Source organism: Cynocephalus volans, chromosome 13, assembly GCF_027409185.1.
Source record: "Cynocephalus volans isolate mCynVol1 chromosome 13, mCynVol1.pri, whole genome shotgun sequence".
Classification (NCBI taxonomy): domain Eukaryota; kingdom Metazoa; phylum Chordata; class Mammalia; order Dermoptera; family Cynocephalidae; genus Cynocephalus; species Cynocephalus volans.
In genome coordinates this window covers 16,972,428-17,000,356 of record NC_084472.1, presented here as the reverse complement: position 1 = coordinate 17,000,356, position 27,929 = coordinate 16,972,428, and the positions used below count along the sequence as shown (strand labels likewise).

Here is a 27,929-nt window from a genome sequence, read left to right as displayed (position 1 = left end):
TGAAATCTTCCCTTTGTTGCACAGCAGATACCCCCTGGTGCTGCAGAACTATTTTTAATTTTTAATTTTTAATTTATGGCAAGTTAAATAGAATAGGAAAATTTTCCAACAAATTATGCAATATGCTGCTTATTTTCAAAGTACAGTTTAATGTCTAGTTACCAGCATTTGATAGAAATTTTGTGAGAACACCTTCCTAGGCTTTGGGTTAGTTAAATCTAAATTTGTTTAAGGATTAAATAGGAAAACATACGTTGATTTGCTAAAAGAATCAAGTAATAATGATTACTGAGCTGATTCCTTAGGTTAATATGACTTTCAGCTGAACTCATCATGATTGGTAGGATTTTTTTTTCCTTCTATTTTTGTGAAACCATATCCAAGAAATTTTAAGCCTTTTCATTTAAAAAAGAAAAAAGGCGTAAGGGCTGAACACTTAATTTTCTTGAGCGGCATGGAGTTTCTTCCAGACTTCACCATCTGGATACTGGTGTTTCTTTACAGATTCCTCCTTCATTTCTGTTGAATAGCCAGCATCCTATCAAAACAAAAAGTTTAGTGTTAATAACCACCTGGAACAAAAACGTGTTTTAGGTATTTCTGCTGCTCCTAGAAATGCTTTTAAACCGAGGCCAGAGGAACTGGAGTAATATTTTAAAAATAAGTTTCAGATTGAAATGTGTCAGAGGGGCACACATTACTGGCGACTTGCCAGGATTAGTTAACTAAGCTAATCAAACTTCCTTTGATAGCTCAACTGCTGTGGGTGAAAATGAGCCATGATCTCTTGAACATGATCTGGATAAATGGTCCAGATAACACAATTGCAGTCAAAACCTAACTCACTAGATAGTGCCAGGTGTTTCTGCACAAGGAGCATGTGTTTTAAAGTCTCATCTATTGAGGAAAGTCTAGCATTAGAGAAGCCTTGTCAGGGACAACTTACCTCCAAAGCCCTGAGCATACTGAATGACTAAAGAGCCATCTGTTTCTAGACACTGAAAATAAACTCTAAGGAGTCAAAACTCAGTGCCCCATGGTCGAGTTCACAGAATGGGTGCAGGAGTGGCTGGCAGCATGTCCTCTCTGAGGCCTCTTGGCCACAGCTCACCTTGGGAGGCATGTAGGAAGCCTGCTTGATCGTCACAGGATACTTGAAATGTTCATGCAGGTGGTTGACATATTCACACATCCTGGGGGAAGGAATGAGACGGGCAGTAATGCCTGAAGTTAGATGACTCATGTGGTTCCATCTGCTGAAGCAGAGGGGAGGGCACCACAGTGAGAAACGGTGGGCTCGGTCAAGGCTGAGCTGTGACATCCCGTGTTTCCACGTAAATCCCTTAACCTCTGTGCCTCAGGTGCTTTCCATTTGTACAATACAGCAATGTGGGGGCTTCGATGGAATAAGCCAAGAAATCCCTCATAACTCGAAAGGTTTTGTGATGTCTAAAAGGCATCAATTCAGACTCTGTAAGTATTTGGGATTACTTATGTGCCTTTTGCCAAAAGTTAGATGAACAGATTAAAACCACTAAATGAGGTTCCTTCCAGCTACACAAACGATTTAAATGAAGAGCACAGGTTCTAGAATCAGACCAATCTCTGTTCAGGTTCCGTGTCAACCACTTTCTAGTTTTGTGGCAGGGACAGGTGGCCTAACCCTGCTGCCTTACTTTAGTCACCTGTTAAAGAACAGCAGCGACAGGCACGCCTGGTGCCGAGGATACACAAAGGAATGGGCAGCAGAGGCGCTCCTGGTTTCAGTGGACACAGGCACTAAGTCATCGACTCCAATCTGTGTTGTCTAATCTCTAGAGGACGGCACGGAGGAGAGGGCAGTCGGGCCTTGAAAGAGGAACGGGCACTCCACACAGGATTGCAAAGCAAAGCGCGGAGGTGTGGCGGCACGTGGAGACAACGTCTGGTGGCGGCTTTCCCTGCACAGGGCCATTCCCAAGCAGGGAAGCCCGCAAGAGACACTAGTGCCCCTCAGTGGGTGTCCAGGGACATGGTGTGCTGAGGTGCAGGGGGTGACCCTCCTCATCCCTCAAGACTCCAAGGACCCTTCGAGGTTGATCAGAACCACTCCCTTTGTCCCAAAGGCAGGAATCGCATGAGGGAGGGCAAAAGCAGAACTGAGGAATGTTAACTTTCTTCACTACAGATCCAGAATATTAGTTGGAAGGGAAAAGAAAAATGACCTAGTCCCAACCTTCATTTTCCAGATGAATAAACTGAGGTTCAGACTTGTGTGAGATCAGATAACTAGTGGCAACTTTAACCAAGGAGGCCCAGGTTTTCTTCTTTCCCCATCTAATGTTCTTGTTTTTAATAGTAGAAAATAGCCTCAGCGTGTTAGAAGGCAGCACCTGTCTACTTACTACCCGGCTGAAGACAGAAACCATTACAATGACAACTGACAGCCCTGTGTGCCCTGACGGGTCCCATCTCTCTCTCTCTGTTTCTCTCTCTCAGTCTTGAGTTTGGTGTTTGGCTTTTCCATGCATGTTTTTATGCTTTCGCTATACAAGAGTACTTCAAGAAGTTCGTGGAAAAATGTGATGAAAAGATAATATGAGTCTTTCCATGAATTTTTACCCCCTCTTGGCAGCTGGCTGGTACAAGGATCTGAACCCTTGACCTTGGTGTTATAACACCACGCTGTAAACAACTGAACTAACCGGCCAGTCCCTGTGAACTTTTTGAAGTGCTCTCCTATACTTCGTGACCTTTCTGTGATACCTCTAATTCCAGGAGACAAGAACAGTATAAGAAGCAATGCCATGTGTGTGTAGGTGACTAGGAGACTGTCCTAACTTAAAGCTCACCTGGAGCATGTTGAGAAGATGAAACTAAATGAAGATGCAGCCAGATTGTGGAAGACTCCAGTGTCAGGAAAGGAGATTGGACAGAAGCAGAGAAGAGACATATGACGAAAGCGGGGTGTATGGTTAGGCAACTGTTGGAATCCTGCCGACATAGCCAATTGTATTGCTAGGGCTAGGGCCCATAACGCTTCAAACCCTGTACAGACTGGGTCACAGACCCCTCACATGCCAGGCTGGATCACCTGACCCCTCATGTGCTTGGCCACGTCACCCTCACATGCAGGTCCACAAGCTAGGTAGTTGGGAAAGATCCCAGGAGCTGTTGGCAGTCGACATAAGCTCAGTCCTCAGCAGCAGCAGCAGCAGCGGTGGTGGTGGTGGCCTCCCAGAGGGTCCCAGGGGCCCTGGCAGCAACAGCGTGCAACATCAGCCTCCAGCAGCAGTAGCAGCCTTCCTGTGGGCCCCACCCCAGGGGCGGGGAGCCTTGTGAACTAGAGCCACTCATTCTTTATGCTTAAGTCCATAACCCAGGACACGTGGGTGCGAGTCAGACAACCCAGGATCACGTAGGTGCCCGGCACACCCACAGACAATAGCCAAGGAATGCCTGAGGGCACGTGCATACTTATATCAATGCTCAGCAAGATTCTGAACATCTGAGGGGCACTGACCATGTCCTGTATTTTCCCTACACGGGGCTTAAGAAAGTCGGGAACAGGTTGGCTGAGGGAGGGGTTCTGGTCGCAAACCTCACTGCCCAATGTACTTAAAAAACAAAGTGAATCACTACCAAGGGCCATCTGTAGGGAAAATATAGGAAAATGGTCAGGGCCCCTCAGGTGTTCAGAATCTTGCTGAGCATTTGATGTAAATATGCATGTGCACCCAGGTGTTCCTTGGTTACTGTCTAATGTAATTGCCATGTGCACCCAGGTGTCCTGGGTTATGGACTTAAGTACAAAGGACGAGTGGCTCTGATCCACAATGCCCCCCGCCCCTGGGATGCTACCACCACTGCCAAGGAAACTGAGAACTGAACTTGTGTCATCTGCCAATGGCTCCCAGGCTCTTTCCCAATTACCTAGAGCATGGGCCTGTGCGTGAGGGGTCTGGTGACCCAGCTAGGCTATGTGAGGGGTCTGTGACCCAGTCTGTACGATAGGTTTGAAGGGTCTGTGGGCCCTAACCCCTAGTCCTGACAATACACATGGAAAAGTTAATGTAACTAAAACAATGAAACATTTTGGCTTTAGTTATGAATTGCCTAGCTGTACAACTGGCTATGTCAGCAGGAGTTCAACAATAACCCCAACCAGACAATTGACGTAGCTATTGCCTTAAACCCAACACCACCCTTCTGGAAAGAAAATGACTATTCACCGGTGGGTGTCTGGTGGTTATTGCTCCATGTGCAGAAGTGGAAGCAAAACCCACTGGCTGTGCCAGTGGACAGGCTTCTCGGCATCTCTGGTCACGAAAGCAGAATTTTAAAAGATCTGGCTTGGATTGGGGAACACTAGTGAAATGGAAAGTATTTGCTGATGCCACATTACTGACCTGTTTTCAAGGCTTGCAGAGACTGATATGTAGTCAAATATAATCAAGTGCTGCACCAGTTCACAGAGGCCAACACCACCAGCGTGGGGGCAGACAGGAACTAAAAGGAAGACAGAATTCTATTAAATCCAAGAGTAGGGCAGAGAGGGGAAGGGATGAAAAAGAGCTCTGTGGTTTTCCTTATTACCTGCAGGTGATTAAATCATTCATTAATTAGGGATGATATTCCAGGGTAAAAATCAAAGATTCCCCAATTATGGCTAAATGAGTTAGATAAAAATCAAAATGTCAAACTACAGACTTGTATGAATTGCAAAGACCCTGGAGGGAACCACAGGTGTCCGATGGGGGTGGGGGAGGACTGGTCTTGGCCCCCTTACTTCCAAACTTTTTGGCCATCAGCAATACTGACAGGTTCTCATTGATACTTCCCAGTCTGCAGCTGTCAATCTGGAGAAACTGCAGGGCATTCGCCTGGAGGAGTTGCTTAAATATCACTCTATTGTGGCACTGGAAATAGAATTAAAAATAACACCAACAGAAGAGTCAGTTTTGGCCTTCAGGATCGCTAAACCCGGACTTGCGGCAATTCCACACCACTCCTCAGCGGCCTTCAGAAAGCCGGGGCTGTGCTTCTTGTTCTCGCTTAGCATGAGGCCAGCCCTGATCGTGCAGGCGGGGACCGTGGGCTTAGTCTTCAGGAATCTGCTCACGGAGCAGTGCGAGTCAGGTAAGCCTCATGCTGGCTTGCCATTTATTAAGGAATAACTGTCACACCGACTGGCAAGTGGGAGATGAAGAAGAGAATCAGGATGAAAGACAGTGACAGCAATGAGCAGGTGGCCTGGATGACAAAATAAAACCATGCAGAGCGGCATTGCTCCTTTTGCTGGGAAAACTGAGAATCTGTTCCTCATAATGCTCCACAGTGGGCTGGCTGCAGCAGGATTTGGCAGGCACTTGTATTAGTTTATAAGCACAAAACGTGAACATGATCAAGTTTATTCCATCTACAAGCTGGCTTCCTTGAAACCATTTTATACCCTTGCAATAGCAACTTTAAATTGCTGCTCTGTCAATGTTGATTAGACACTTTGAAAAAGATAAACGACCTTAGTCATATGAATTGTAGAAAAAGCCAAACTTTTGACTCTATCTGACTCCAGACTCTAATGAAGTGTTATAAAATGACCCAATTTCTAAGATGGAAATTTCCCAACTCTAAATACAACAGGTGATAGGGCCTAACATAGGACTGTGTCCTCAGTCGGTGGTCAGTGTGTGCTGGCCCCAAAGAGACATCACTCACCTGTTCTCCTGTGGCAACTCCAATTCCTAACGGGGCCAGTGCCTACAAAGAAAAGGCAGCCTGTTATTATTTTCCTAAGTGTTGAACAGCAACTCCTAATGTTTAAAAACTTTTATAGCTGAAGAAAGAAACGTCCCTACTGTTGAGCCCTGCAAAGCTTCAAGACTGGCAGAGGATGTCAAGGGGAACGTGTGTGGATGTGGGAGGGCTGGGTGTCTGCACAGGGAAAGGCAGGCCCTGCTCAGACGCCCCGGCTCCCTTCCTGGCGCCGGCTCTGCAGATTTCCTTCTGTGGCCTAGAGCAAGCTCTGCTCTGTGCCCCTCCTCTCCGGGCCCGTGCACTGCTGTGGAACTGGGGGCCCTGGCTGCTCAGCAGTGGCTCCTTGTGGACCCATGGAGTCCAACCTCGGCTGACTCCTTCTTGTGGGTCATCCCTGTATTCCCTCCTTGTGGTCTCCCTTCAGTGGTTATTCTAGATCTCTCCCTTGTTTCTGTCAATCCCCAAATGCTCTCCCTTCCAGCTCAGTGGGTGGCCTTAGATCCTGCTTTGCAGGTTAGGCTGAGACCATTGCTCACCAGGAGAACTCACCTGGTGAGGTGCTGGAATCCTCACCTGGTCACAGCACTGCTGCTCTCTCTGGCCTCTCAGTGGGCCCCTGAAAGCTACCCACTCACCTGTCACCCGGGCTCTTCCCCCACCCCCGTAGCCTCCACAGGGCTGTGAATCCAGTTCCTCTCCTCAGGCATCTTTGGTTTCTCCCTGGTGTTCCTTCCCGTTGTTTGGGATAATAATATTAATGACACCAACAGCTAACTCTTTCTGAGCTCTTACTACCTGTCGGGCACTGTGCAAAACACTGACTTAAATGATTCCTGGTCACAACCCACTGGGAGATGAGCCATCAATCTTCCCATTCTACAGACGAGAAAACAGACGTGCATAGCTAGGACTGCTCCCGGGTCACAGAGCTAGAAAGCCGGGGTTTGAACTCTAGGCTGATTCCAGAGCTGGAGGACGCATCTGAATCATTAGATTAAGCCAACTTCTCAGTAGAAAAATCCCTTAATTTAGGAGCCAAGCGTCCCTGATTCCCGTACGTGTCCTGCCTCTCACAGGATGGGTGGTCTTGGGCAAGTCACATATGTGCCACCTGAAGCCCTGGCTTCCTCATCTGCAGAAGGTCTCAGATTGAGCTCTGGGTGTCTAAAGCACCTTCTCATGCTAACACTTTTTGTTTCCTCAAATTTCTAATTTAAGTGCCCTTGGTTCTTCCTGTCAAAAGAGAGAGGGAGAAAGGGAAGCAGGGAGGAGGAAAGGCCATGTGACACCCATTCTACCACCTTAAAGCACAGGTGTTTCTGGCACTGACTAGGTACCACATTCCCTTCCTACCTGTCAGTGTCTCCTGCACTTGCTCCCTCCCAGCCGCCACCCCCTTTATCCCCCTGATGACTGCAAAGCCTGCCAGCTCGCGTCCCTGCCTCGCTTTCTTCCTGCCCCTTCCTCGCCTCCCGTATTCCCCTCAGTGCCTTCTACCTGGCAGGCAGCCACATCACCTCTGTCCCCGCCGTCCCCATATCACTTGCGCGCTGGGGAACCTGCAGGGGCCCGTTCTGTGCTGCACTCCTTGGGGACAGAGCTCCAACGGCAGCCCCACCTAGATGCCTGCTGAGGCCAGGCCACCCGGGTAAGCAAAGCCTCGGGGGCTGAAGCCCAGAGAGGTGAGGAGGCTCTGCAGGGCGGAGGCCAGGCCCGAGTGGGCGGTGGGCACTCAAGAGGGTGCAGCGACCCCCACAAGCCCCGGGAGGAGTGAAGATCCTACCCACAGCCCCCGCCTGGACCGCCTGCTGTCCCAGCTGTCCCTGGAGGGTGTGGCTTCTGCCCAAGCAAAGCAAGCTGCTGCCGCCCCTCCCTGAGGCCCTGTCCCGCTGTCCCAGCCACAGCCTTCCTTGCTTCTCAGCCCCTTCTTTCTGGAGAGGAGGGGTTCCTGAAACACAGGCTTTGGGAGAGTGTCCCCCATAGGGCAGATCAGGTGCTGCTTGACTGAGAGGCTGGAGAAGAACGGGTCTAAGCCCGGCTCCACTCCCCAGCAGCACCTGAGTTTATGTAACGAAGACTCCTCGGTCACTTACATTTTTAAGATCAACACATAGTGAGGCAGAGTATAGCTATGCAAAGTCACCTCAGGAGAAAATGTTCCTAGGCAGCAGGACGTGGCCATCAGCCAAAGGAATGTAGCGACCCAATGGCATGGTTAGGGAAAGGGTTGCCATGTGAAAACACCGAAGGGCATCAGAGGCTGGGCCCTGTCCGGGGGCAGGTGGAGGCTGAGCCCCGACACCGCTGGTGCCAGAAGCAGGCACACCTGAGCCTGGATGGACGCGGAGAGCCGTGGTGGTCTGATGCCATCACACAGTGAAGTCCCACACCAGCCCCTGCCCCGACTCCTCATTCAGCCAGCAGCTCTTCGCTCAAGATGGAGCTTGCTCTGGCCAGAGGATACAGAAATCTAGTAGTTCTCTATATAAATTAACCAGGTGGTGTTCTCCGGCATTGTAGATCAGTGCCGTAAACCTGGGAGATGGGACGTTTCTCAGAAGTTCTGACATATCAGGTTCTTTCTCAGCGTGGAAGGGAGGGAGGCCAGACCCCAGCTAGGGCGGGTTGGTCTCCAGGGCTCTTGGGGAACAGACAGGCAGCTTCTGCTGAGGAGGCCCGACCTTGACCTTAGCAGAGCTCCCCTTTCGTTTTGAGTCCCCCAGAGGAATCTACACCTTTTGTTTCATTCAGAGGGAATAAAGGATTTAAATATCAGTGACATTTCTATATTTATAAAGGATGGGAATCATGTCTACTACTCTTCAGATTGCTGGCTGCCTTTCGACCTTCAGCAACTTCCTTTCTCTAAAATAAATAAGGGCAGTGAATATGCTGAAGTGGATAAAATGATGTCAGGTCTGTAACTTCCATACTTACCACATGTTACAATTACTTCAGCTACTTTATCAGGAAAAGTAAAAGGGACAAGCAAAAGAATCTTAGGATCTCTCACCCCACCCTAAAAAATGAAAGGAAAAAATAAATGGCCACAGCGGCTGCAGGAGCAGCAGTTTATCTACCTTGGAAATAGCAGCGTGCCCCAGAATGTCATCAGGGGAGGTTGGCTCCTCGATCCACAATGGCTTGAACTCGGCCAGCTGTGACACCCACTCCACTGCCTCAGGCACGTCCCAGCGCTGGTTGGCATCCATCATCTGCAAGGATGGAGAGGCCCTTCACAGCTATGTCTGCCCGTGCTAACCTCGATGCAGGCTGTGGCTCCCAGGGAGGAAAGGCTGTCACTCTGTGCCACCAGCTGCTGAGCAGACTCCCCTGACATTTCCTCTGCTGGGGCCCAACACGCAGCCCTGACGGAAGGAGCCAAAAAGCAGCCACTGAGACTGGAACTTTGGCTCCAGACATTGTCTTATGGAGAAGCAAATTGTTCACAGAGCCACTGTGATGTCTGGAAGGGCCCTGGGCAGGCCATGGGACACGCTTGCTGGCCCTGAGGTTCTGGCCCAATCTCCATCTAGATGCCACCCAAACACGTGTCTTGTAGTGTTAGTTCTGTTTTTAGGAACTGTTTTTTTTTTTTTTTTTTTTTACTACATTCTGAATCATTGTGTACAGTCAACACTAAGTTTGTTCACTAGTCACTATTGCCCACTATGTGTCTGACAATAAATAATAAATAACCCAAACTCTACCATTAATGAAGCATTTGCTCCAGTAGGCACTCAGTGGATTTCGTACCATTTCACATTATAATAAACCCATGCGACACTTCATATTAACCCATTTTACAAAGAAGAAAATTGACATGTGGAGAAGTTAAGTAACTTGCTCAAGAACACTAAGTCAAGTCAGTTTTTGAGTTCAAGTCCAGGCCTCTCCTTCCAAGGCCTGGTTCTCTGTGCACTGCTCTCTCACCTGGAAGCCGGATGCTGCATGTGCCGAGCTTAAGAGAGGGCCCTCCATGCCCTCCATCCCCAGCCCTACCCTGCTTGGAGAAGACAGACTCAGAAATGGGCATCCCCACACGCTGTAATAAGTGGTGAGAACTTCACATGCGCTATGAGAACTACAGCACAGGACACTCAGAATAAAATTCTATCAATTATTTGGATGAGGATGATCTCATAAGCAAAAGCAGCATTGATTCATGGATAAATAATGGGACTTCTGATCCCAGGTCAGGGACTCCAAACTTCTGTTTTAATTTATGAAACAAGCCTCTGAAACTTCACAAAATCATCTTATTGTGACTTTCTTTCATGAAAATGTTTTACACATAATAGGAACTGTTTTATAAAAATACAACGTCAGGAATGAGTGGTCCTTACGTTTATTGTAGCCAAAGTCCTGACATTTCCTCAAATGGGGAAATGAGCTCCATGGGGAGATTAAATGATTGACACACCAGGGTGCCAATGGGAGACCTGTTTGCTCAGGTGCAATCAACGTTAGCAAGAAGGAACAATCCCTAACTGTTCTGCAGAATTAAAAAATTTAAAACTTTCTTGCCCAGTGGTCCCTGGAAAAAGAGAAAAAGAGAATTTAAAGCTATCAGTCCCCTCGCTGTTGTGTTTTGGAGTTCCCCTACTGCAGGACTATAGGGCTGTACTTTGTCTGAGAGGAAGTTTTAAAATCTCAGTGTTCTCTAATCCTTGCTGGACGTGAGTTGGTCTTTGGCTCTGCACAAAGGCTTGCTGCAGGCTGCTGTTTCTCGGCGGGGTCACAGGCTACTTACCAAAGTTTTCTCTGGTCCAATCACGTCTCTGATGAGCCGGCACCTGCGCACATCGTCCTGGAGATCTGCACCAACCTTTACTTTAAACCTACAACATACATTTGGTTTGGTAGTTTACATCAAAGCCACTGGGATTTTCTGCAGAAGTGACTGTCTCTGTCAATTCACAGACCACATTTCTAGCAACCTCTTGCTCATTCCCAGTCTTCAGACAAGTCACTTGACAATAACCCTGTAAACTTAATTTCTTTGCTCAGTGCCTGGGCAATGACTGTCAATTACCTGCAGTTAAAGAACTGGAGAGAGATGTTAGAGCTTTAATACAATCGACTGAGTTCTTGCTGTGCCATGACAAGGAACCAAGAAGGAAAAAGTCACAGTCAGAATGGAAGATGGGCGCGGCTGACGGAGGATGCCACGGGAGCCACGCTGTAGCCCAAACGGGGAGCACGGTTTACAAAGTACCTATGTTTGCACGGCCCTACACGGAGGGCTTCGTGTGAACTCGGTGAGAGGAAACCACAGGGATGGTCTGTGCCCCGTGTGCAGGGCCGAGGCTAAGAGAGGGAAAGTGACTTGGTCAGTGAGGAGGTGCAGCGGAGTGGCTTGAGCCTCTGTGGAGTGGTCTGCTCACACCACACCTGGCCATCTGCAGGGAGATCTCTTTGGTCTGTTTTGACGTCAGCTATTCTCTTGAGACGTGGGCCTCTACATCCATTCCCTGTGACTCTACCAAAGCGGCTTTTTCAGTAGCCAGGACAGTGTCGATGGCCTGAGTGTGGACACTGCCACATAGAGGAGGGGACACCACTGCACTGGGCTGGCATCCACTGCTTCGCTTAGCAGCCTCTGCAGCTGCGTACTCAGTGACACGGCCGCCGCTCCAGAGCCTGGGACTGCTGAGGTCCTCCCTCTACTTCCCGAAGTGTCCAACCTCTGCCTACAAAAAGAGCCCTGGCTCGCACAGCGCCGAACACACTCAGGCACCTACTGCTGCTATCTCCTGGTGCTCAGCACAAAACCCACTAAAGAAGACATGGCTATACCAGGTGGGAGCTTCAAGGGCATGACAATGGTGCTCGAGAGAGGGTGGCAGGCCACGGCCTCCAGATGCCAGGCTTCCTGTGCTAGGAGGCCCATGAAAGCTCTCCATAGTCTTCTCTGCAGCCTCTCCTGGGTATGTGGAGGGAGGGCAGGAAACCAGCACTCACTGAACATCTGCTCTGAATCGCACCCCGTGCCGGTCCTTGTCAGATAAGGCAATTTTGAGGAGAACTGTAAGTTAACATTATGTCCATTTCACTCAGAGAGGTTGAGCAATTGGCCCACGATCACACACCAGATACTTGCAGGGGAGGAGGGAAAAAGGCAAGATTTGATTCTGCTTCCATGCCATGGGGTCCACAACAGCACACGAGAGACAGAGGGGAGAGGTGCAGATGGTCAGTCTGGAAAGGAGGTGGCCTGGGGGGTGGAAAGGGCTGTCACTCAAATGGAAGAGGAGGAGCCTGGCTCTCAACTCCATGCAAAAGAACCGGGACCGGTGGCTGGACATTATATGGAAGCAAAGCATTCATGACATTAAATACCTTTCTAACATTTAGCACCCTCAAGCAATAGAAAAATGCTTTCAAAGTGAAGCTGGCTGCCTCTGGAGATGTTCAGGTGAAGAACATGTGAATCAACACTTCCTTCAGATCATTAAGAATGAATGTCCATCCTACATTGGGGCTTGAAATCAATGATCAAAATCAACTCTGATGTTTTAAAGTTCTAATTGGGACTCACATCTTGTCTTTACAGAAAGAGCCTAGCCAAGGTTTAAGCTTCTCTTCAGCCTATGTGCCAGCCTGCTTCTGGCCTTGCTGGTGCCTTTTGAATCTTGGCCGCTCGCCACTGACTGAGTCCCTGGTGTTGTGCAGTTATCTGGGAAACCCAAGTGCATTATCAGCCGGGTAACTCACCTGGTCCAGCCATCCTTCAGCGCTTCCTCGCAGAGCTGTGGGGAGAGGAGCACACCCACCATTACACACTGGAAAGCTCCCCTGGGTCTGATGAGGACCTCAGTCGTTTCTGATCTGGGTTTTGTAAATGCTGTAATCGTAGCACAAACCAGAGGAACACCATATGTTGTTGAAATTAAGAGCAGAAACAGCTTGGCCAACAGAGCATAACTCTACCTGTAGGCTGACTTTCTACGTTCATCTCTATGGGAACCATTTCCTTTAACTGTCACGCCATTCCTGGAAGGGGAATATGGCATTAACATCCCTCACTTCAAAGATATGCTGTGGTACCCATAGATCTAATGGCTGTAAGACGAACAAGCAGAAGTCAGCCTCTCTCCCTAGTCTCTCCCTCAGCTCTCGTGCAATATGACGGGAAAGAGCATTAACTCACCCACGTGCTGATTGCCTGCCATGTGCCTGCTGTGCTACAGTAACTCACAGCATTTATCTGGATCCTCAAAACCATGCCACGAGATAGAGGGTATTATCTCCCCTTTCCACAGTAAGGAATCAGGATCAGCATGGTCAAGCGGCTTGTACAATGTTACATGGCTGGCCCTGTCTGGGAATCAAATCCATCTTCCAGAACCCAAGGTGGGACTCGCTAAGCCACAGAATCCCGGTGTCCACAATGTGAGCGGCTTTACTTTTGCTTGTATATAAGCACTTTCAGAAAGAGGACTTGGATCCAAAATGATTTGGAATGGCTAACAAAATATTCCACCTCTCCCAGAAAGCCAGGAATATAAAGCCTGTGTGACATAATAAGAAATATATATTTGGTCTCTGCCCCATCCCCCAGCCTCATTTCCTGGCACACAGCTCCTAAAACCCTTGGACTCTCCTGAGTGATAAGAGTGTCTTTTGTATGCTAGTGAAAGAACCCTAATGAGGGCCCCTAGGTAGCTTCAGCATAGGGCTGGTCACCAGAAAGGCCAAGCCATGATCACTGGGTTGGAAATTTTCCCTCCATGCCTGGACCTCTGGGGAGGGGAGAGGGGCTGAAGGTCGAATTGATGGCCAATGGCCAGTGATTTAGTCAACCCTGACTATGTAACAAAACCCCCACAAAAGTCCAAAAGGACTGGTTCAGAGAACTTCAGGCTGGTGAAGACGTGGAGCTTCCCGGAGGGTGAAGAGCCCTGGGAGGGAAAGAACGCTCCACGCCCCTCCCCACGCCCCTCCCCACGCCCCTCGCCACACCATGCCCTTTGCGTCTCTTCATCTGGCTGTTCCTGAGTCGTATCCCTTGTGATAAATGGGTAAACATAAGTAAAACATTTTGCTGAGCTCTGGGAGCCACTCTAGCAAATCATCAAACTCCAAGCGGGTGTGGGAACCTTCAATCTACAGCCTGTTGGTCAGAAGCACAGGTGACAACCTGGACTTGTGATCGGTGTCTGACATGGGGGCCGTCCTGTGGGACTGAACCCTTCACCTGTGGGGTCTGATGCTAACTCCAGGTAGACAGTGTCAGAATTGAGTGAAATAGTAGGACAGCCAGTTGGTGTCCACGGGGAACTGGAGAATTGATTGGTGTTGGAAAAGACCACGCACAGATGATGTCAGAAGTGAAATCTGGAGAGCTGTGGTGTGAGTACAGAAGCAAGAACTGTTTCCCCATTTGGCGTGTCTACAATACCAGGTTAAAAGTCCCACCTGCTTCAACGTGTCATCTGTGTACCCCAGCCAGGCGCATGACGTGGTGTAGGCAGGATAGCCGTGTGCCAGCATCTGCTTTTCTGTGAAAACACAACACTTATCAACGTACTGCACTTTCCAGGGACCTTCGGAATTAGAACTGCCCATAGCTAAGCTGCTCCCGTGGACAGCCCAGCTGTTCTCAAGGCCCTGCCCTTCGTACGCACCCAGCCGCCAGTCCGGCCCCTGGGATGTCAAACCCGGGTGATCAGGATGCCCTGTCGGGCTGCCCACTCCCCAAGAGCCCTCCCGTACCCTACGGTGTGACCCTAAAGCCAAACTTCCTCTTCACTGAAGTGAACCCTGCAGTCGGGGGCGTTCCCAGGAGGCTTCTTCACCAAGACTAAAACATCTGTCTGTCTGAGGGCCCTGCTGCTCGGCACGGGGCATTTGGGAGGACGATGTGTGCCCCCACAAGACAGGGACACTCAAAAGTGCACAGTGATAGCAAAAACAACGAAGAAAATGTACTCACAACCCACCTCTTTCTTTTTTACCAACTTGACCTTTCTGCAGTATTTCTGGAAAAAATCAAAAGCATCACTCCCTCTTAGAGAACAGAGCCTGGCGTGACCGTGTGTGCACCTGGGCACGTACCCGAGAGCTTCCAGGTCCCCCACACAGCACGACTCACCATAGGCCTCCTGCTCGGTCAGTGCATCAGTGATGTACCTGAAATCGATGCAGGATAACAGCGTCCTGGGGTCCTGGCAGCGGGACAGGGGAGAGAGAATCAATGCATAGGCGGGTTGTGCTTCTAAGAAGCTGCTTACATGACAATGCAGCTGATCCTTTCGGGGAAGGGACCTTCGGGATTTGTGTTAAACTGGTCTGATTATGTCATTCCTTGGTGTAGAGTCCTTCAGAGAGAGACTCATTACTGCCCTGAGAATGTCCTCAGCCCCTCATGTTCTGACACCTTGTTCCCCCTACCTCCACCCTCTTCTTCTCAATTAACACAGCTGCCCCATAGGGGGACCTGGCACCACTCCACATCTGCTCCACGCCTCAGGGCTGCCTGCGGTGACTGTGTGGGAAAAGGGTGGCATTGGAGCAGCTCAGCTGAACAGCCAGGCCACCCAGGGCAGCCCCGGGCCACCACTCACCAGCAGCATGACCTGGGCAATTTCCTCTGTCACCTGGGGATAATTGGCTTCACTGACAGCAAAAGAGGGGATGAAGCGAGGCGCACTGACCCTCTGGGTAACCGCTGGCTGTGCTCCCCACACCCCGCTCTGCTCTTCCTGCCCTGGCCGCCCAGTGCTCTGGCCACACGGGGAAGGGCCAAGTCTCGGCTGTGCCTCCCGCTGACGTCGCTCCCACCCACCAGAACAGTCGGTGGGAAAACAACCAGCAGTTCCATTCCCACTGATGTCTTAAGTGACCCACAACACTCCACTATGGCCGTTCAAAATCTTAGCTCTTTCATCACGAAGATTCTACTTCTTGTAGGAGTACTGGCACTGAAACAGGGAACAGAATCCAAAACTGGAAAGTCCACAGGTGGGATCCCAGGCGCCATTCTGGCCACCCTCAAATCATTCTGTTTTGGTGGCCACCAACTACACCCCTGTGAAAGGCTGATCTCGAGCCTGGAAAGTGGTTCAGGAGGTCCACGTCCTTCCCCTTCAGATGGCCCCCATGTCGCCTGCAGCCACGTTGAGAGATGTGACAGCCTCTGGCCTTCACTTTCCTCTAGAGGGGGAGCAAAGTGCACTGGCCCAATAGTCTTCAAGGTCATGGTGCTCTTTGTTTTCCTGTAATTTTGCTGCTGAATAATAACAAGAGCCTACATCTGTGGGCCACCAGATTTTCAGCCACCATCCAAGGCATCACACTGAGCCCCTGAAGCTCAGAAGAGTAAGTGACATGCTCACGGTCACTCGGCCACTTAGCAGTGAAGCCCGAATCAAAGCCAGGCCTGCCTGGGTCTGAAGTCCACTCCCCTTTAACTTGCCCAGAGTTTTTCCTCCTCAGCAGCCAGGAGCTCATCTCTGCTATAAATAGGTGGAGGAGAAAGGAAACAGCCAAGCGCGTATCTTTAGAATTCAGCGTCAAGCTCCTTCCCTGCTGGAGCTGTAGAGCAGAGACCACGATGGTCTGATCTTGCTCTTGTGGTCAAAGGGAGTGGACACTAGCCCAATAATATCTTGCTCTTCAGAGTTTATGAACTTTACTTTTCTCATTTGGTCTTTAAACTAATTCTATGAGGCTCCTAGAGAAGCAACATGGTCCTCTTTTCACAGCTGGGCCATGGAGGCACAGGGAACTTGCACCAGGTGTCACAGGCCCGCAGTGGGGAGGACAGACCTAAACTCCCTGCCTCCCATGCTACCACCTGCCTGCACGAGCGTGGCCACCTGTTACTCACACCCCAGGAAAGGAACTTTATATTTTCCTGGTTTTTTGCTCTATCATCACTACAGTAACTGACAGTCATGAATATATTTACTGAATATCAAAAGGCAAGTAATCCGTGAAGCCCATTTCATTTATGGGAACAATTGTAATATGACAGAATCTACTTACCATGTCCACAAGTAACTTCCACAGGGGCTTGAAGAAAGAAAGGAAAGGCGTGTAAAACGTACATGAAACGTACGTGTTTTTCTCCTGACAGTGAATGTACCGGTGAACTCATGCCCCCAGGCATCTGGGCCACTGTCTCTGGTGCCGCCCACACCTCCCATGGCCATGCGGCCCTTCACCTTGCTGTCCCTTCCCCTCCTCCTTTCTAACTCACTCCCACAATTTCCTAACTACTGCCGAAATCTCTCAGGGGAAAAAGTAATCAAAACAATCTTTTTATTTCCTTTGGGGAGCCTGCGGTGCATTTGTGTTTTGCCTTTAGGTGGCTGCTTGTAGAGGAAGTCCCACGCCACACTGTCCCACCAAGCCACCAAGCTGACAAGTTACCTTCCCTTCCTGCTTCGCCCACAGGTCCCACACCGCATTGAGGACAGCCGCCGTAGCCAGGTGCACCACGCCCTTCTCTGGACCGATCTGGTGGGAAGCAAGGCACAGCAGCACGTCTTAGAAATGAAAAAGATACTCAGGTCTTCTAGCCACTGACACGCTGACATTTCAAGAATTAAAAGGCAGCGATGGAAACTCACCTAAAGTGTTTTTGTTTTTTAAAATAGTTTATAACCTATAGAAGAGTAGCAAGAACAGTGTGAAAAAACACTGTCTCTTCCTCTCTCTCATTCTCAATTTCTGTATTTGTATACATATTCAGGGCTAAAAGGGCATAGTCTCTGCAACTTTACTCTCAACTGGTTCAGAAAAGAAATTGTGTGTACACGTGGAAGAAGAGGTCCATAAGTGCAGAGACTTTGCTCATTCAGGATCCAAATACGTCCAGATTCAAGTCTTACAGAAAAGAACCGATTACTTCAAAATACTCATTATCTAAATGGGCCAAACCCTATTTATCGGAATAAAATATTTTACCTTAAAATTGTAAACCAATCTCTATTTTCTTATTTGTTGCCATCAAAGGACATCTTAGACTGTAATAGCATTATTTATAAAAGCATTTTACCAAATAGGTCCCTTACCCATCTGAGCTGCCCATCACTCGTGAGCTGCCTGTAGAAGCCTCTGAAGTCACTGACAATGTCCCTGAGGTCCTTGTTGAGCACATGATGGGCAAGGGCATTCACAGCACAGACAACTGTTACAAAAGGATTTGATTCTTGTTTATATTTTGGTACAAAGTCAAGAAATCTAGACATGAAAACATCAGAAACAAACTAATGTGGGCATTTTTATGAAAAACTAAATATGAAAGGTATATGCTTTTAAAAATTGCCCCAAATATGTCTTCTGTGGTTGTCATAATGAACATCACACAAGTGGAGTAGCTTTTAATCCATATACTGAGCTTAATTTCTGAGAACAGACACATTTTGATTGGCTGTCATGTGAAAAACAGAACCACAGATCTGCAAATTTAAACAATGTTCCCAAATTATTTTCCTATTCACTTTGTAAAGTGATTGGAAAATCAGGTTCAAAGCCAAACCTTGCTAGTGCATTGTTCCCGAGAAATTCTAACTTGCAGAATTAAAAAAAACGCCTTTTCATTATTGTCAAGGATAGAAAATACCTAGAATTCCCAACATAACAAACTATTAAAGATTAAATGAAATAAATTAGCAATTAGCATAATACTTATATGTAAAATGTTAAAGTACATGAAAACACGGTTTCCATAAATATTAAATTTCTTACTATTGACTTACTTATGAAATACTACATTTTTTGTAAGTAGTTTGAAGGTTAAACTTAATTTGGGTCAGCATTACCATCAATTATTTATTTTTGGTGCTTTGCCTTAAAAGGCTTTATTGTGTTATTTAAGATGAAGAATAAGTAAAGTAACAAACTGTATGGGAAAGCCCCTCCTATCCTTTCCTCATTCTAGGACACAATTGGTCTATATGTAAATGACCAAAGTAATCATCGACTTAGCCCCAAAGCAATTACTTTATTACAAAACATTTTAATAAACTTTTTTTTTGAGGAACATGCTAATTATCCTGGTTTGATCATCACACCTGGAACATAGGTATTGATATTCAACTCTGTAGCCCACAATATGTTCAATCAATTATTTTTCAATAAAAATTAAAAATAAAATAAAAATGAAAAAAAATTTTTAAATAAACTTTTTCTCAGGTGTTGCCATTGCTTCAATAGTAAAGCTTTTGGGTCATTTCATGGACTAGTTGTCGAGCTGCAGTTTTCCCATCAGTCAGATCCTATGCGAAAGGCATTTTGAAAGCAGCACCACGTGCTCGTAGGATGGGCCTGGCCTCTGTGAAGCAGCTCTCAGATGACGGCGCACCTGCTGTGGGATGCAGCACTTCGGGCTGAACCAGCCAGTCCAGGTCCTCTAGGGCTTTCGTCGATGGGACACACCATCATTCCAGTTCAGATCTTCGTTCCCTAGGACAGTGAGAAGACAGAATCCTCCCCACTCCTCGATGGTTGATGGAAGAGTAAGTCAGTGACTCATAGTGAGGTATATTATTATCCATATCAAACCTCCATCTCATGGATTTGATGGTTGCTATAAATCACTGACTGGACATACCTCGGGTTTGCATCACAATAGCAAATGCATTTAACAAAAGCTAAGGATGATCTCATCTTTTACAGCTCTAAGAGATGCACAAGCAACACTAACATATTCATCTATAGTTTGTGGCTTGTCGTTGCTCAACATGAGGCCGCTGCAAGAAGTTAAATAAAATTTGCTGCATTCAATAGACATTTGGGTTGTGGTGGTCTGACTCCAGCATGGTGAACAGTCCACTTCAGGTTTGCATGTTTGATGGGATGGATGTGAAATTCATCTGGAAAATACTGGCCCTTGAAAGCAGCTCCTTGCTGACTAAACCCAAGGGTCTTCTCCTGTGACTGTGCATGGACCTCAGTTCCCTGAAGCCCTACAAGCACTCAGTCAATGGACACTCAAGTAAAGCCTGTGGATGACTGTGGGTGTCTGAGCCAAAGTGGCCGCATGAACCCTTAAGGCAAAAACTATGGACTCTGGGTGATGTGTCAGTGTGGTGCATCGACTGTAACAAATGTCCCACGCTGGTGGGGGATGCTGATAAGGGGGAGCTGTGCCTCTGTGGGGGCAGGGGGGATATGGGAACTCTGTACCTTCCACTCAATTTTGTTGCAAACTTAAAATTGCCCTGAAAAAATAAAGTCTTTAAAAAAGAGAAAGCAGGAGAAAATGGTTAAGTAAATTTAATAAAGACATAAGTTGAAGAAAAACCACCCAACAAAAAACCACATTTGTGTATTCCATACATTAAAAAAAAAACCTTCCTATACCCCACCCCCATATACACAAGCACTCTCTTCATAATAATGAGAAAAGCACTATTTTTTTCTTTTTTTGGATCATAAAAGAATGATTAGGTAAGTAAGCTGGTAAAGGCTGCAGGAGAACTGGGATGAGCTAATGGAATTTTCCATCTTTAGTGTGAAAGCCGGGTAACACATTTAGTGAGACTGCAGTGAGTCACCTGAAATATGTAGCAAGTTAAAGTTAAAACGGGTTCTGTCATGCGGTGGTCTGAAAAAGGCAAAGCCAACAACATCAGTGCAAGAGAGCCATTTATTAACATCATAAAGAGATGGACGTTGATTTACCCCTGCCCAAGACGCCCATCAGGACGACTGGGTGGGGCGGAGGGGACGGCCAGTGAAGGCCCTAAACACTGAACTCAGCAGTCATCGGAGAAGAGCCTCTGACCTGTCTTAGTGCTCAGGTCCCCCCATGGTGCACCCACGTCAGCAAAGTGTAAAGTCTTGACTGTTACCAGAGTGGTTCCAATGGCCTGTCCCATTAAATATTTTGTAAGTTCACTGTGTTTTACACAACCTTTGGGGGCCAGGCTGTCTGGTTTGCAGTATGGAGCAGGACAGCAGCTTCATAAAGTGCTCAACGTACAACCCGAGACAATTAAAGTCGCAGAAGAAGCTAAAATGCAGCTCACAAATCTAACCCAGTCAGAGGTCCCTCCCTCAGAGAGAACTTTCACAGTAAATCATTGACTTAATGGGGGAGGGGCACTGAACCACTGCCTGGCTCCTCTGTCTGCCTGGCAAATTCCTATATACTCTTCGAGACCCCCTCAATGCATCACCTCTGCTCTGAAGCCTTCTCTGAGCCTCCTGGACAAGTGAAGTAACCCCCTCTCTGTGTAACTTGTACACACTTTTTAAAAAAGTAATTCTAATTCTGCACTACACCCACTTGTTTTATGTCTGTCTCCCCAATTCAGTTTGTGTGCTCCTTGTATGTAGGACTCGATCTTCCTCATCTCCCTCTCTCTTTTTAAAGTTACTTCTCTTATAGGTAGATAAGAAGAATAAGTTCTGGTGTTCTAGGCTGACTATAGCTAAAAATATTATAGTATATATTTCTAAATATCTAGAAAAGAGGATCTTGACTGTGATCACCCAAAGAAAAGCTAAATGCTTGGGTGATGGATATCCTATCTACCCTAAGTGAATCACTGTACAATATATGCAAGTATTGAAACAAAACACTGTACCCCACGAACATGTACAATTAAAAATAAATAAATAAACAGATAAATAGAATTACTTCTCCAGTGCTTGGCAGAGCACCTGATACATAGCAGCACTCCAGAGAAGTCTGTAGAAGGACTCGCTTGCTAGATGACTGAACGCCAGCCTCGGCAAGAGGTGGAACAGCAGCCACCTTAGTGGTGTCCATTCAAAGTTCGAGAAAGGCTCCCCTTGTCGTTCATACACACACTCATGCACACATGCTCACACACACTTCTTTTATATGTTCAACCATATTAAAATCTTTCAATAGGGCAAGACTTTTATTCTACAAGTAGCAAAAGGGCTGACAATGCAAATATCCATCACCACCGAAGTTAGCGAATCTGATTCCTCCCTTCCTAGACACTTACTCTTCCACCTATTCATAATTTGGCTTCAGCCCCTAATGACCTACTGAAATTGATCTGGCAAAGGTCAATTTTGTACTTCTTGAATTTTGTACCAAGTGCATGTATTATATATTCAAAAAATGTTGAGGGCTGAGCCCGTGGCGCACTCGGTAGCGTGCTGCGCTAGCAGCGCGGCGACGCTCCCGCCGCGGGTTCGGATCCTATATAAGAATGACCGGTGCACTCCCTGGCTGAGCGCCGGTCACGTAAAAAAAAATAATAATAAAAATAAAAAAGCCCTTACCTTTAAAAAAAAAAAAAAAAAAAAAATGTTGAAAATTTTTTGAGAAAGTGCTTCGGGCAGCCAGGAGGTTCTGTCATGGCTCTCGCTGAGTAGCTGTCAGGGCCCCAGTTTCCTTATCTCTAAAAAATGAGGTGGCTCAAGATTACCGCTGAGGGCTGAGCCCGTGGCGCACTCGGTAGCGTGCTGCGCTAGCAGCGCGGCGACGCTCCCGCCGCGGGTTCGTATCCTATATAAGAATGACCGGTGCACTCCCTGGCTGAGCACCGGTCACGGAAAAAAAAAAAAAAAAAAAAAAAGATTCCCGCTGAGATCTCATCCAGCTCTGAGATAAGAATGACTCATACATGGCTCTTCCCCAGTGGAGACCATGGAAATTGGGCAGGGCCAAAGGCCTTTCCTGCCATGAAGATCAGTGAACTCGAAACCACCTCGATGAAAGTATTTCGAGAAGCGAGTAGACTCCCTGAGCACATCACAGTAAGCCTGGCCACGCGGGCTCCACCTACTCCCTCTCGCCACCCTTGCTCACTCGCCTAGTTCAGGTCCTGAAAGCTCTACAGCGGCTGAGAGTTACAAGCAGGTGAATAACATTCTCGTAGTTATCATTTGACATAAAGAAATGGACTGAGCACGAAGGATTTTCCAGCAGTGTTCAGATAACTGCAAGGAGAGGGGCCAAATTCTGCCACTTATCAATTTCTCCCAGAGAAATAAATAACAAACCATGAAACATTGTTTTTACTCACTTTCAGCAGTGTAAACACAGAGAAAAATAAGGTCAGATCTAGTCTCTAAGTGAAAATTAAGCACTCTGGAACCTTAAGAGAATCTTCAACTCACCAACTTCAGTGCCTTTTCCCAGAGTGAAGGTAATTCCACATCCTTTGAGACCATCTTCTGAATCAGTCTCTAAGACGACGTAGGCGGCTGAGTAGTCAGGGTCCGTGTGCTGCAGGAAAGATGCCCCCACCCAGCAATCGAACATGAGAAACCAGAAGTGAACACAAGAATGACATCACAGAAGAACGGAAATGCAACAGGGATATGGAAGAAGAGCTCCAGCTGAAGGAGCTGTCGATGGACCCCACAGAGAACGCAGCAGCTCTGAATGGACAAAAGCAACGTCCTCCTGAAGGATTCAAATTATCTCAACAAGTGCAACGTACGTATTTTTAATGTCAGTTTGCAATTACGTCTCCATCAGTGTTGAGCTCCATTTTAAACCCACGAGTTTTGCTCACAGAGTCTGTCAGCTCTGCACAGAATCACATTCACAAGCACCTTCACATTGAACAAGCCAAGGTTTCAGAAAGCTCTGGCACAAAACTGGACATTCTCCTTCTCAGCAGTTTATAGCAAGGCTGAAAACAATGGCACCAGTTCAGAGGTCACTGGGGGAAAATGAAGAAAGCAAGCTTCAGGACAAATTCATCTATTTTTTTGTTTTGTTCTATGTTGTTTTAACTTTTTACTATCAAATCGTATTTTGAAAAGTATTTATTACCAACTGTCAATAAAACTCAACACTACTTATTGATAGGAAGGATGCAGAAGTTTAAAAAGTCTGTCTCTAAAATTTTATCATGTAGTGGGGACAAAAAGCCAACACACAGAACCAGGTGCGCCCGGTTGCAAGTAGCATAGAAGTTCAACGGGGAGCAAAGCAAAGAGGACGGAGAACTTGAGTGAACTCCTAAGGGGGCAAAGACCATTTGGACGGGCAAAAGGACAGATGGAAACATCCAGCCAAGGGAGTGCAATACAAAAACCAGAGGCCTTTGTGGGCCAGAGAAGCAAAAGGCGCCAGAGGGCCCTGGTTTGGAAGTGAACGAAGACCAGATTGGAGAGGTGGTGTGGGGGCAGGTAATGGAGACCCCGAAAAACTGGGTAGATCTGAAATCATTAATAAGAAATGTAGGATGCTACTATTGCAGAATTTTGCATAAGGCGATGACAAACAATTTATTGCTGCTCTTGGAATATAATATTTACTGTGCCAGGCACACTATTCTAAGAGCTTTACGTGATTTAATTTAATCCTCACAACAATATCATAAAGTAGGTGCTATCATCCCTATCTTAGAGATGAGGAAACTGAGTATAAAGAGATTTAGCAACTCGTCCAAGGTCACATTATAAGTAGGTTGTGGAGACAGAATTAAATCCCTTTACTGGGGGAGGGGGAGGGAGGTGTACATGACGGACGGGAGGTCTGAGCCTGGTGTCAAACCCCAGTGGAGGGAATCCTGTGTGACGCGCTGCTGAGCACCACCTATGCATCAGAGATGCTGCAGGTTGCTGAGGGCGACGCAGATATGTCTGTCCTTGAGGAAGTTATAGCTGAGAAGACATGGCTGCACAAACTCTAACCGTATAAGGCAGAACACGTTAAGTCCCTGGGAGACGCAAACTACGACAGACAGGCGGAGAGCGCCATCAGCTGGACGCACTCGCAGCTGGAGGAGGCTTGCTGATGGACAGTCCGAGCTGGTTGCTGGAGGATGGGGAGCTTTTCAGCAGAGGGCAGGGGCACAAAGGATCTGGGACGGAAAATGTCTTTGGTGAGGTAACAGTGGCAGTGAGGGCAATAAAGGGGACAGAAAAGGGAAAGACGAGTGTAGACAAGGGTTGGTGACCATCCTGGTGTGGCCTAGCCATTGGGTTCCTCAAGGGTCAGCTGGAGATGAGGCCGAGAGGGAGACTCCCAACAATTACAGAGCCATCGGCAGTTTCTGGGTTACAAGGAGAGGAAGAATGGAAAAAGAAAACTTTCCACTGAAGCTTTACATGAGGGTCAAAAAGAAGAAATGAGCCAAAAGTGGCTTTTGAGTCCCTGTGACTGGCAGAAAGATCCCAGTAGGATTAGGAGGGAGAGGGGAGCAGCACAGGGAGATGATGAGGTGTGATTTAGATCGACTGTGTTTAGCACAAATGTGAAAAATCCACCAGGAAGTGTCCATATGGCAGCTGGACTTGAGGTGAGGAGGCAGATCCAGAAATGAGACCTGGGAGTCTCTGGAATAAAGGTGGGGAGTGAAGCTGAGACCACAGAGAGGGGTCTTAAGGGGAATGTGCAGTGGGACAGGAACGTGTTGAGGCCTGAGCCTCGAACAGGGAAGAAGGATCAGTGTAGGAAGGAGGAACAGTCCGGAAAGCTGGAGGCCAGGGGAGAGAGGTGGCAGGAGGAGGAGGTGGCAGACAGCATGACAGGCAGTGCGGGGTAAAGGCCACTGGAAGCAGAAATAAAAACGAGGGCAATTCCAAGAGAAGGAAGGAGGCAGAAGTTGATTTCGGATTAGGGAAGAAGTAGATGGAAAGGACTGCAGCAACAGGACCCGTGATTTCGAGTGTGGTGAGGGGCGGACACAGAAGGGAGCAGGAGAGGTGTCGGGGTCAAGTAAAGACTATTCCGAAGCGGGAGGCCCTGCCCACGTGGGATCGAGAAGGAACAGTTGGGAAAGGAGAGGCCGAAGACGAAAGTGCTGGAGAAGAGGGAGATACGCCTGGGGAGCTGGGACACAGGACAATAGATTACTTGTGGCGCAGGACACGACTTGAAAATCAAGGAAAGGGTGAGAGGGTGGGTTTGGAGACTGATGCACAGAGATGGAGCCCAGGGTGCACTGTCTTCAGTCATCTCAGTGATGCAGTAGACAACTCTCCTAACTGCTAAGGGGACAGGACTGGGGCTGGAGGAGACAGAATGGTCTGGAACAGCCATTCTGGTGAGCTCACAGGCAATGAGGAAAGAAGAGGAAAAGTGCTGCTGAGAGGTGGCCAGGTGTCAGCAGGAGCTAGGCTGTGAGCTCACTGCCCTGGCGCTCTCTGAAGGCTTGGTGACAGCAGGGACAAACAAGCAGGCAGCTGATGCACAAAAGCTGAGCACTCCATGATTCTCTTAAGGCCCATAGAAATCATAATGGGAACCTTTGCTTTAACAGATTTTGAGGACACTTCTGATCAGAGGCTCACTCAGCTGCTAAACGCGGCCGCAGCTGAACTGCCTGATCCAGCATGCTGTGAGGGCGGCCGAAGCAATGACCGTGCAAACCTGCAAAGCAGCACATTCTATTAAGAAGGCACTGGAGAATCAGCCCACAACACGTGCCCTGTCTCCCCAAGACAAAATATTTATGAGCTTGCAACACAGAGGTCAGATCACCCAGAGGTCAGACACCACTCAGATCTAGAGACAAATTCCATTTCTTGAATTATTCTACAGTAAACCAGGCTATCTTAACACCTCACAAATTCAAAGTCAAGTCTAGGTCGCAGTTCTTTCTGCTCCAGTTTTCTCATATCTAAACAGTAATTACAGCCAACTCTTACTGAGAGACTTCTCTGTGTCAGAGTGTTTACGGAAATCACATTTACATGTATGAAGTAGATATTATTATACCCATTTTACAGATGAGAAGACGTAGGCTTGGAGAGAGTGCGTGGTTTACCCTCAGAAAGGTAAAGGCAGTTGTACTAGATCAGGTGACTGGATATTACAAGCCAGTAAAATTTCAAACATTTATTTGGAGATCCATGAAGGATTGCCAACGAGGTGTTTTTTAAGTCATTTATCATAATACTACATAAAAAAAGACATATAAGGATTTTTAAAAGCATAATCTCAGAATAAAGGACATTCTTTTGCATTTAATAACATTTTATTCTTTTTTTTTTTTTTTTTAAAGATGACCAGTAAGGGAATCTTAACCCTTGACTTGGCGTTGTCAGCACCACACGCTCCCAAGTAAGCAAACCGGCCATCCCTATATTGGGATCCGAACCCGTGGCCTTGGTGTTATCAGCACCGCACTCTCCCGAGTGAGCCACGGGCCGGCCCCATGCATTTAACAACCTTTTATTTAGCATGTTTTAATGAGAGGCTTAGTTTTATAAAACACTTCAGTTACACAACAGCGGAGATAAGGTAATGAACACCAGTCTGCCATTCACCCAGCTTAGGAAGTAAAACGTTACAGTGTGGACTAGAGTCCTGGGGACCCCTCCCTGACCCACTGCCCTTCCTCCCAGCAGGTAACCATTTCCTAACACTGATGCTTCTCCCTTCCCGGCGTCTCTCCATGCACCGACTACACTCCCAGCAACTGTGTTTTCTAGTGTGGCCATCGCCTCAGTGGACCGAGGGGGCAGTGAGGAGCGGGGGCGCCCCGGGAAGACCCTGCACAAGTAATTGCATGACCGTGCCCTCTCACGTGACCCGGAGTTGTCGTACGCTTGGTTTCTCAGTCTGACTGTGACACCTTCATTTCATAGATGGGGCCACGACGCCAGGAGAGGTTTGGGTCTTCTCTAAATCACACACAAGTTGTGGCGGAGGCAGGATCACCACCCCAAACTCCCAGCTCCGGGCTTCCCGACCTCTGGCAAGGCGAACCCCAACAACTTCTCGCTACAGAAGCAGCCCGCGCTGTGTTCTAGGGTTTCCCTGCAGGGGACTCGGCAAAACCATGCTGCCTTTGTTGCATATTAGCATTTCCAGCAAAATGTGAATCATAAATGCAAAACCAGGACATTCCAAACGCCAGCAAAGGGGAAAAAAAGAAAAGAAAAGAAAAAAGAGACGAGGAGGAAGAAAAAGAGGAGGAGGAAGGAAGGCGGGAAGGAAGAGGGGGAGGAAAGAAGAAAGAAGCAAGAGGGTGAAGTTTCTGGATACTCACACTCAGAGGCAGGAAAACCGTCTCTTTCCCCATGTCCACCTCCCACTTTACAAAAGCAGCGGTTCCAAAGTCGGGAACCTCCAGGGGACCCGCGGGCCTCCCGCGCATGAGCGGGCCCGGGCGCCTGCGGGCCGGGAGGGGTCCGGGGCCGTCGGTCTGCGCTTACCATGGCGTCCGAGCCGTGGCCCCCGAGCGACGTGGGGAAGCGCACGTCGCGGACCGAGAGCCGGGAGATCCTACCGTGCGCCATGTCGCCCGCGCCCTGGAGCCGCTTGGCCTGCTTGCCCGGGCGCCGTGGGG

The 27,929-nt window shown here is 47.9% G+C and overlaps 1 protein-coding gene across 3 annotated transcripts; it reads right to left on the bottom strand.

Annotated features, from left to right (window-relative positions):
- Positions 1 to 167: 167 nt before the first annotated feature.
- LOC134361932 (mitochondrial enolase superfamily member 1) lies at positions 168 to 27,929 on the bottom strand. Of its 3 annotated transcripts, none has more exons than XM_063077162.1 (16): positions 27,796 to 27,929; positions 22,795 to 22,903; positions 17,760 to 17,875; positions 17,116 to 17,202; positions 16,729 to 16,755; positions 14,834 to 14,906; positions 14,682 to 14,720; positions 14,158 to 14,240; positions 12,454 to 12,488; positions 10,490 to 10,577; positions 8,817 to 8,951; positions 5,698 to 5,739; positions 4,769 to 4,898; positions 4,389 to 4,488; positions 1,112 to 1,193; positions 168 to 538 (listed from the first exon to the last, which is right to left on the bottom strand). In XM_063077162.1, exons 1-16 carry the CDS (start codon positions 27,877 to 27,879, stop codon positions 437 to 439), a joined length of 1,332 nt encoding a protein of 443 aa, XP_062933232.1. In that variant the 5' UTR covers positions 27,880 to 27,929; the 3' UTR covers positions 168 to 436. The 3 variants fall into 3 exon arrangements, with proteins under 3 accessions (XP_062933232.1, XP_062933231.1, XP_062933233.1); XM_063077161.1 differs by having other exon boundaries at positions 27,630 to 27,872; XM_063077163.1 differs by lacking the exons at positions 22,795 to 22,903; positions 27,796 to 27,929 and adding an exon at positions 19,052 to 19,119.

Coding starts and splice junctions, on each gene's coding strand:
- LOC134361932 (XM_063077161.1), bottom strand. CDS start 27,737: ATGCGCGGGAGGCCCGCGGGTCCCCTGGAGGTTCCCGACTTTGGAACC. Junction 22,904..27,629: donor CGGTTTTCCTGCCTCTGAGT/GTGAGTATCCAG, acceptor TCTTTCCTGCAG/CACACGGACCCTGACTACTC. Junction 12,489..14,157: donor CAGATGACACGTTGAAGCAG/GTGGGACTTTTA, acceptor CTCTCCCCACAG/CTCTGCGAGGAAGCGCTGAA.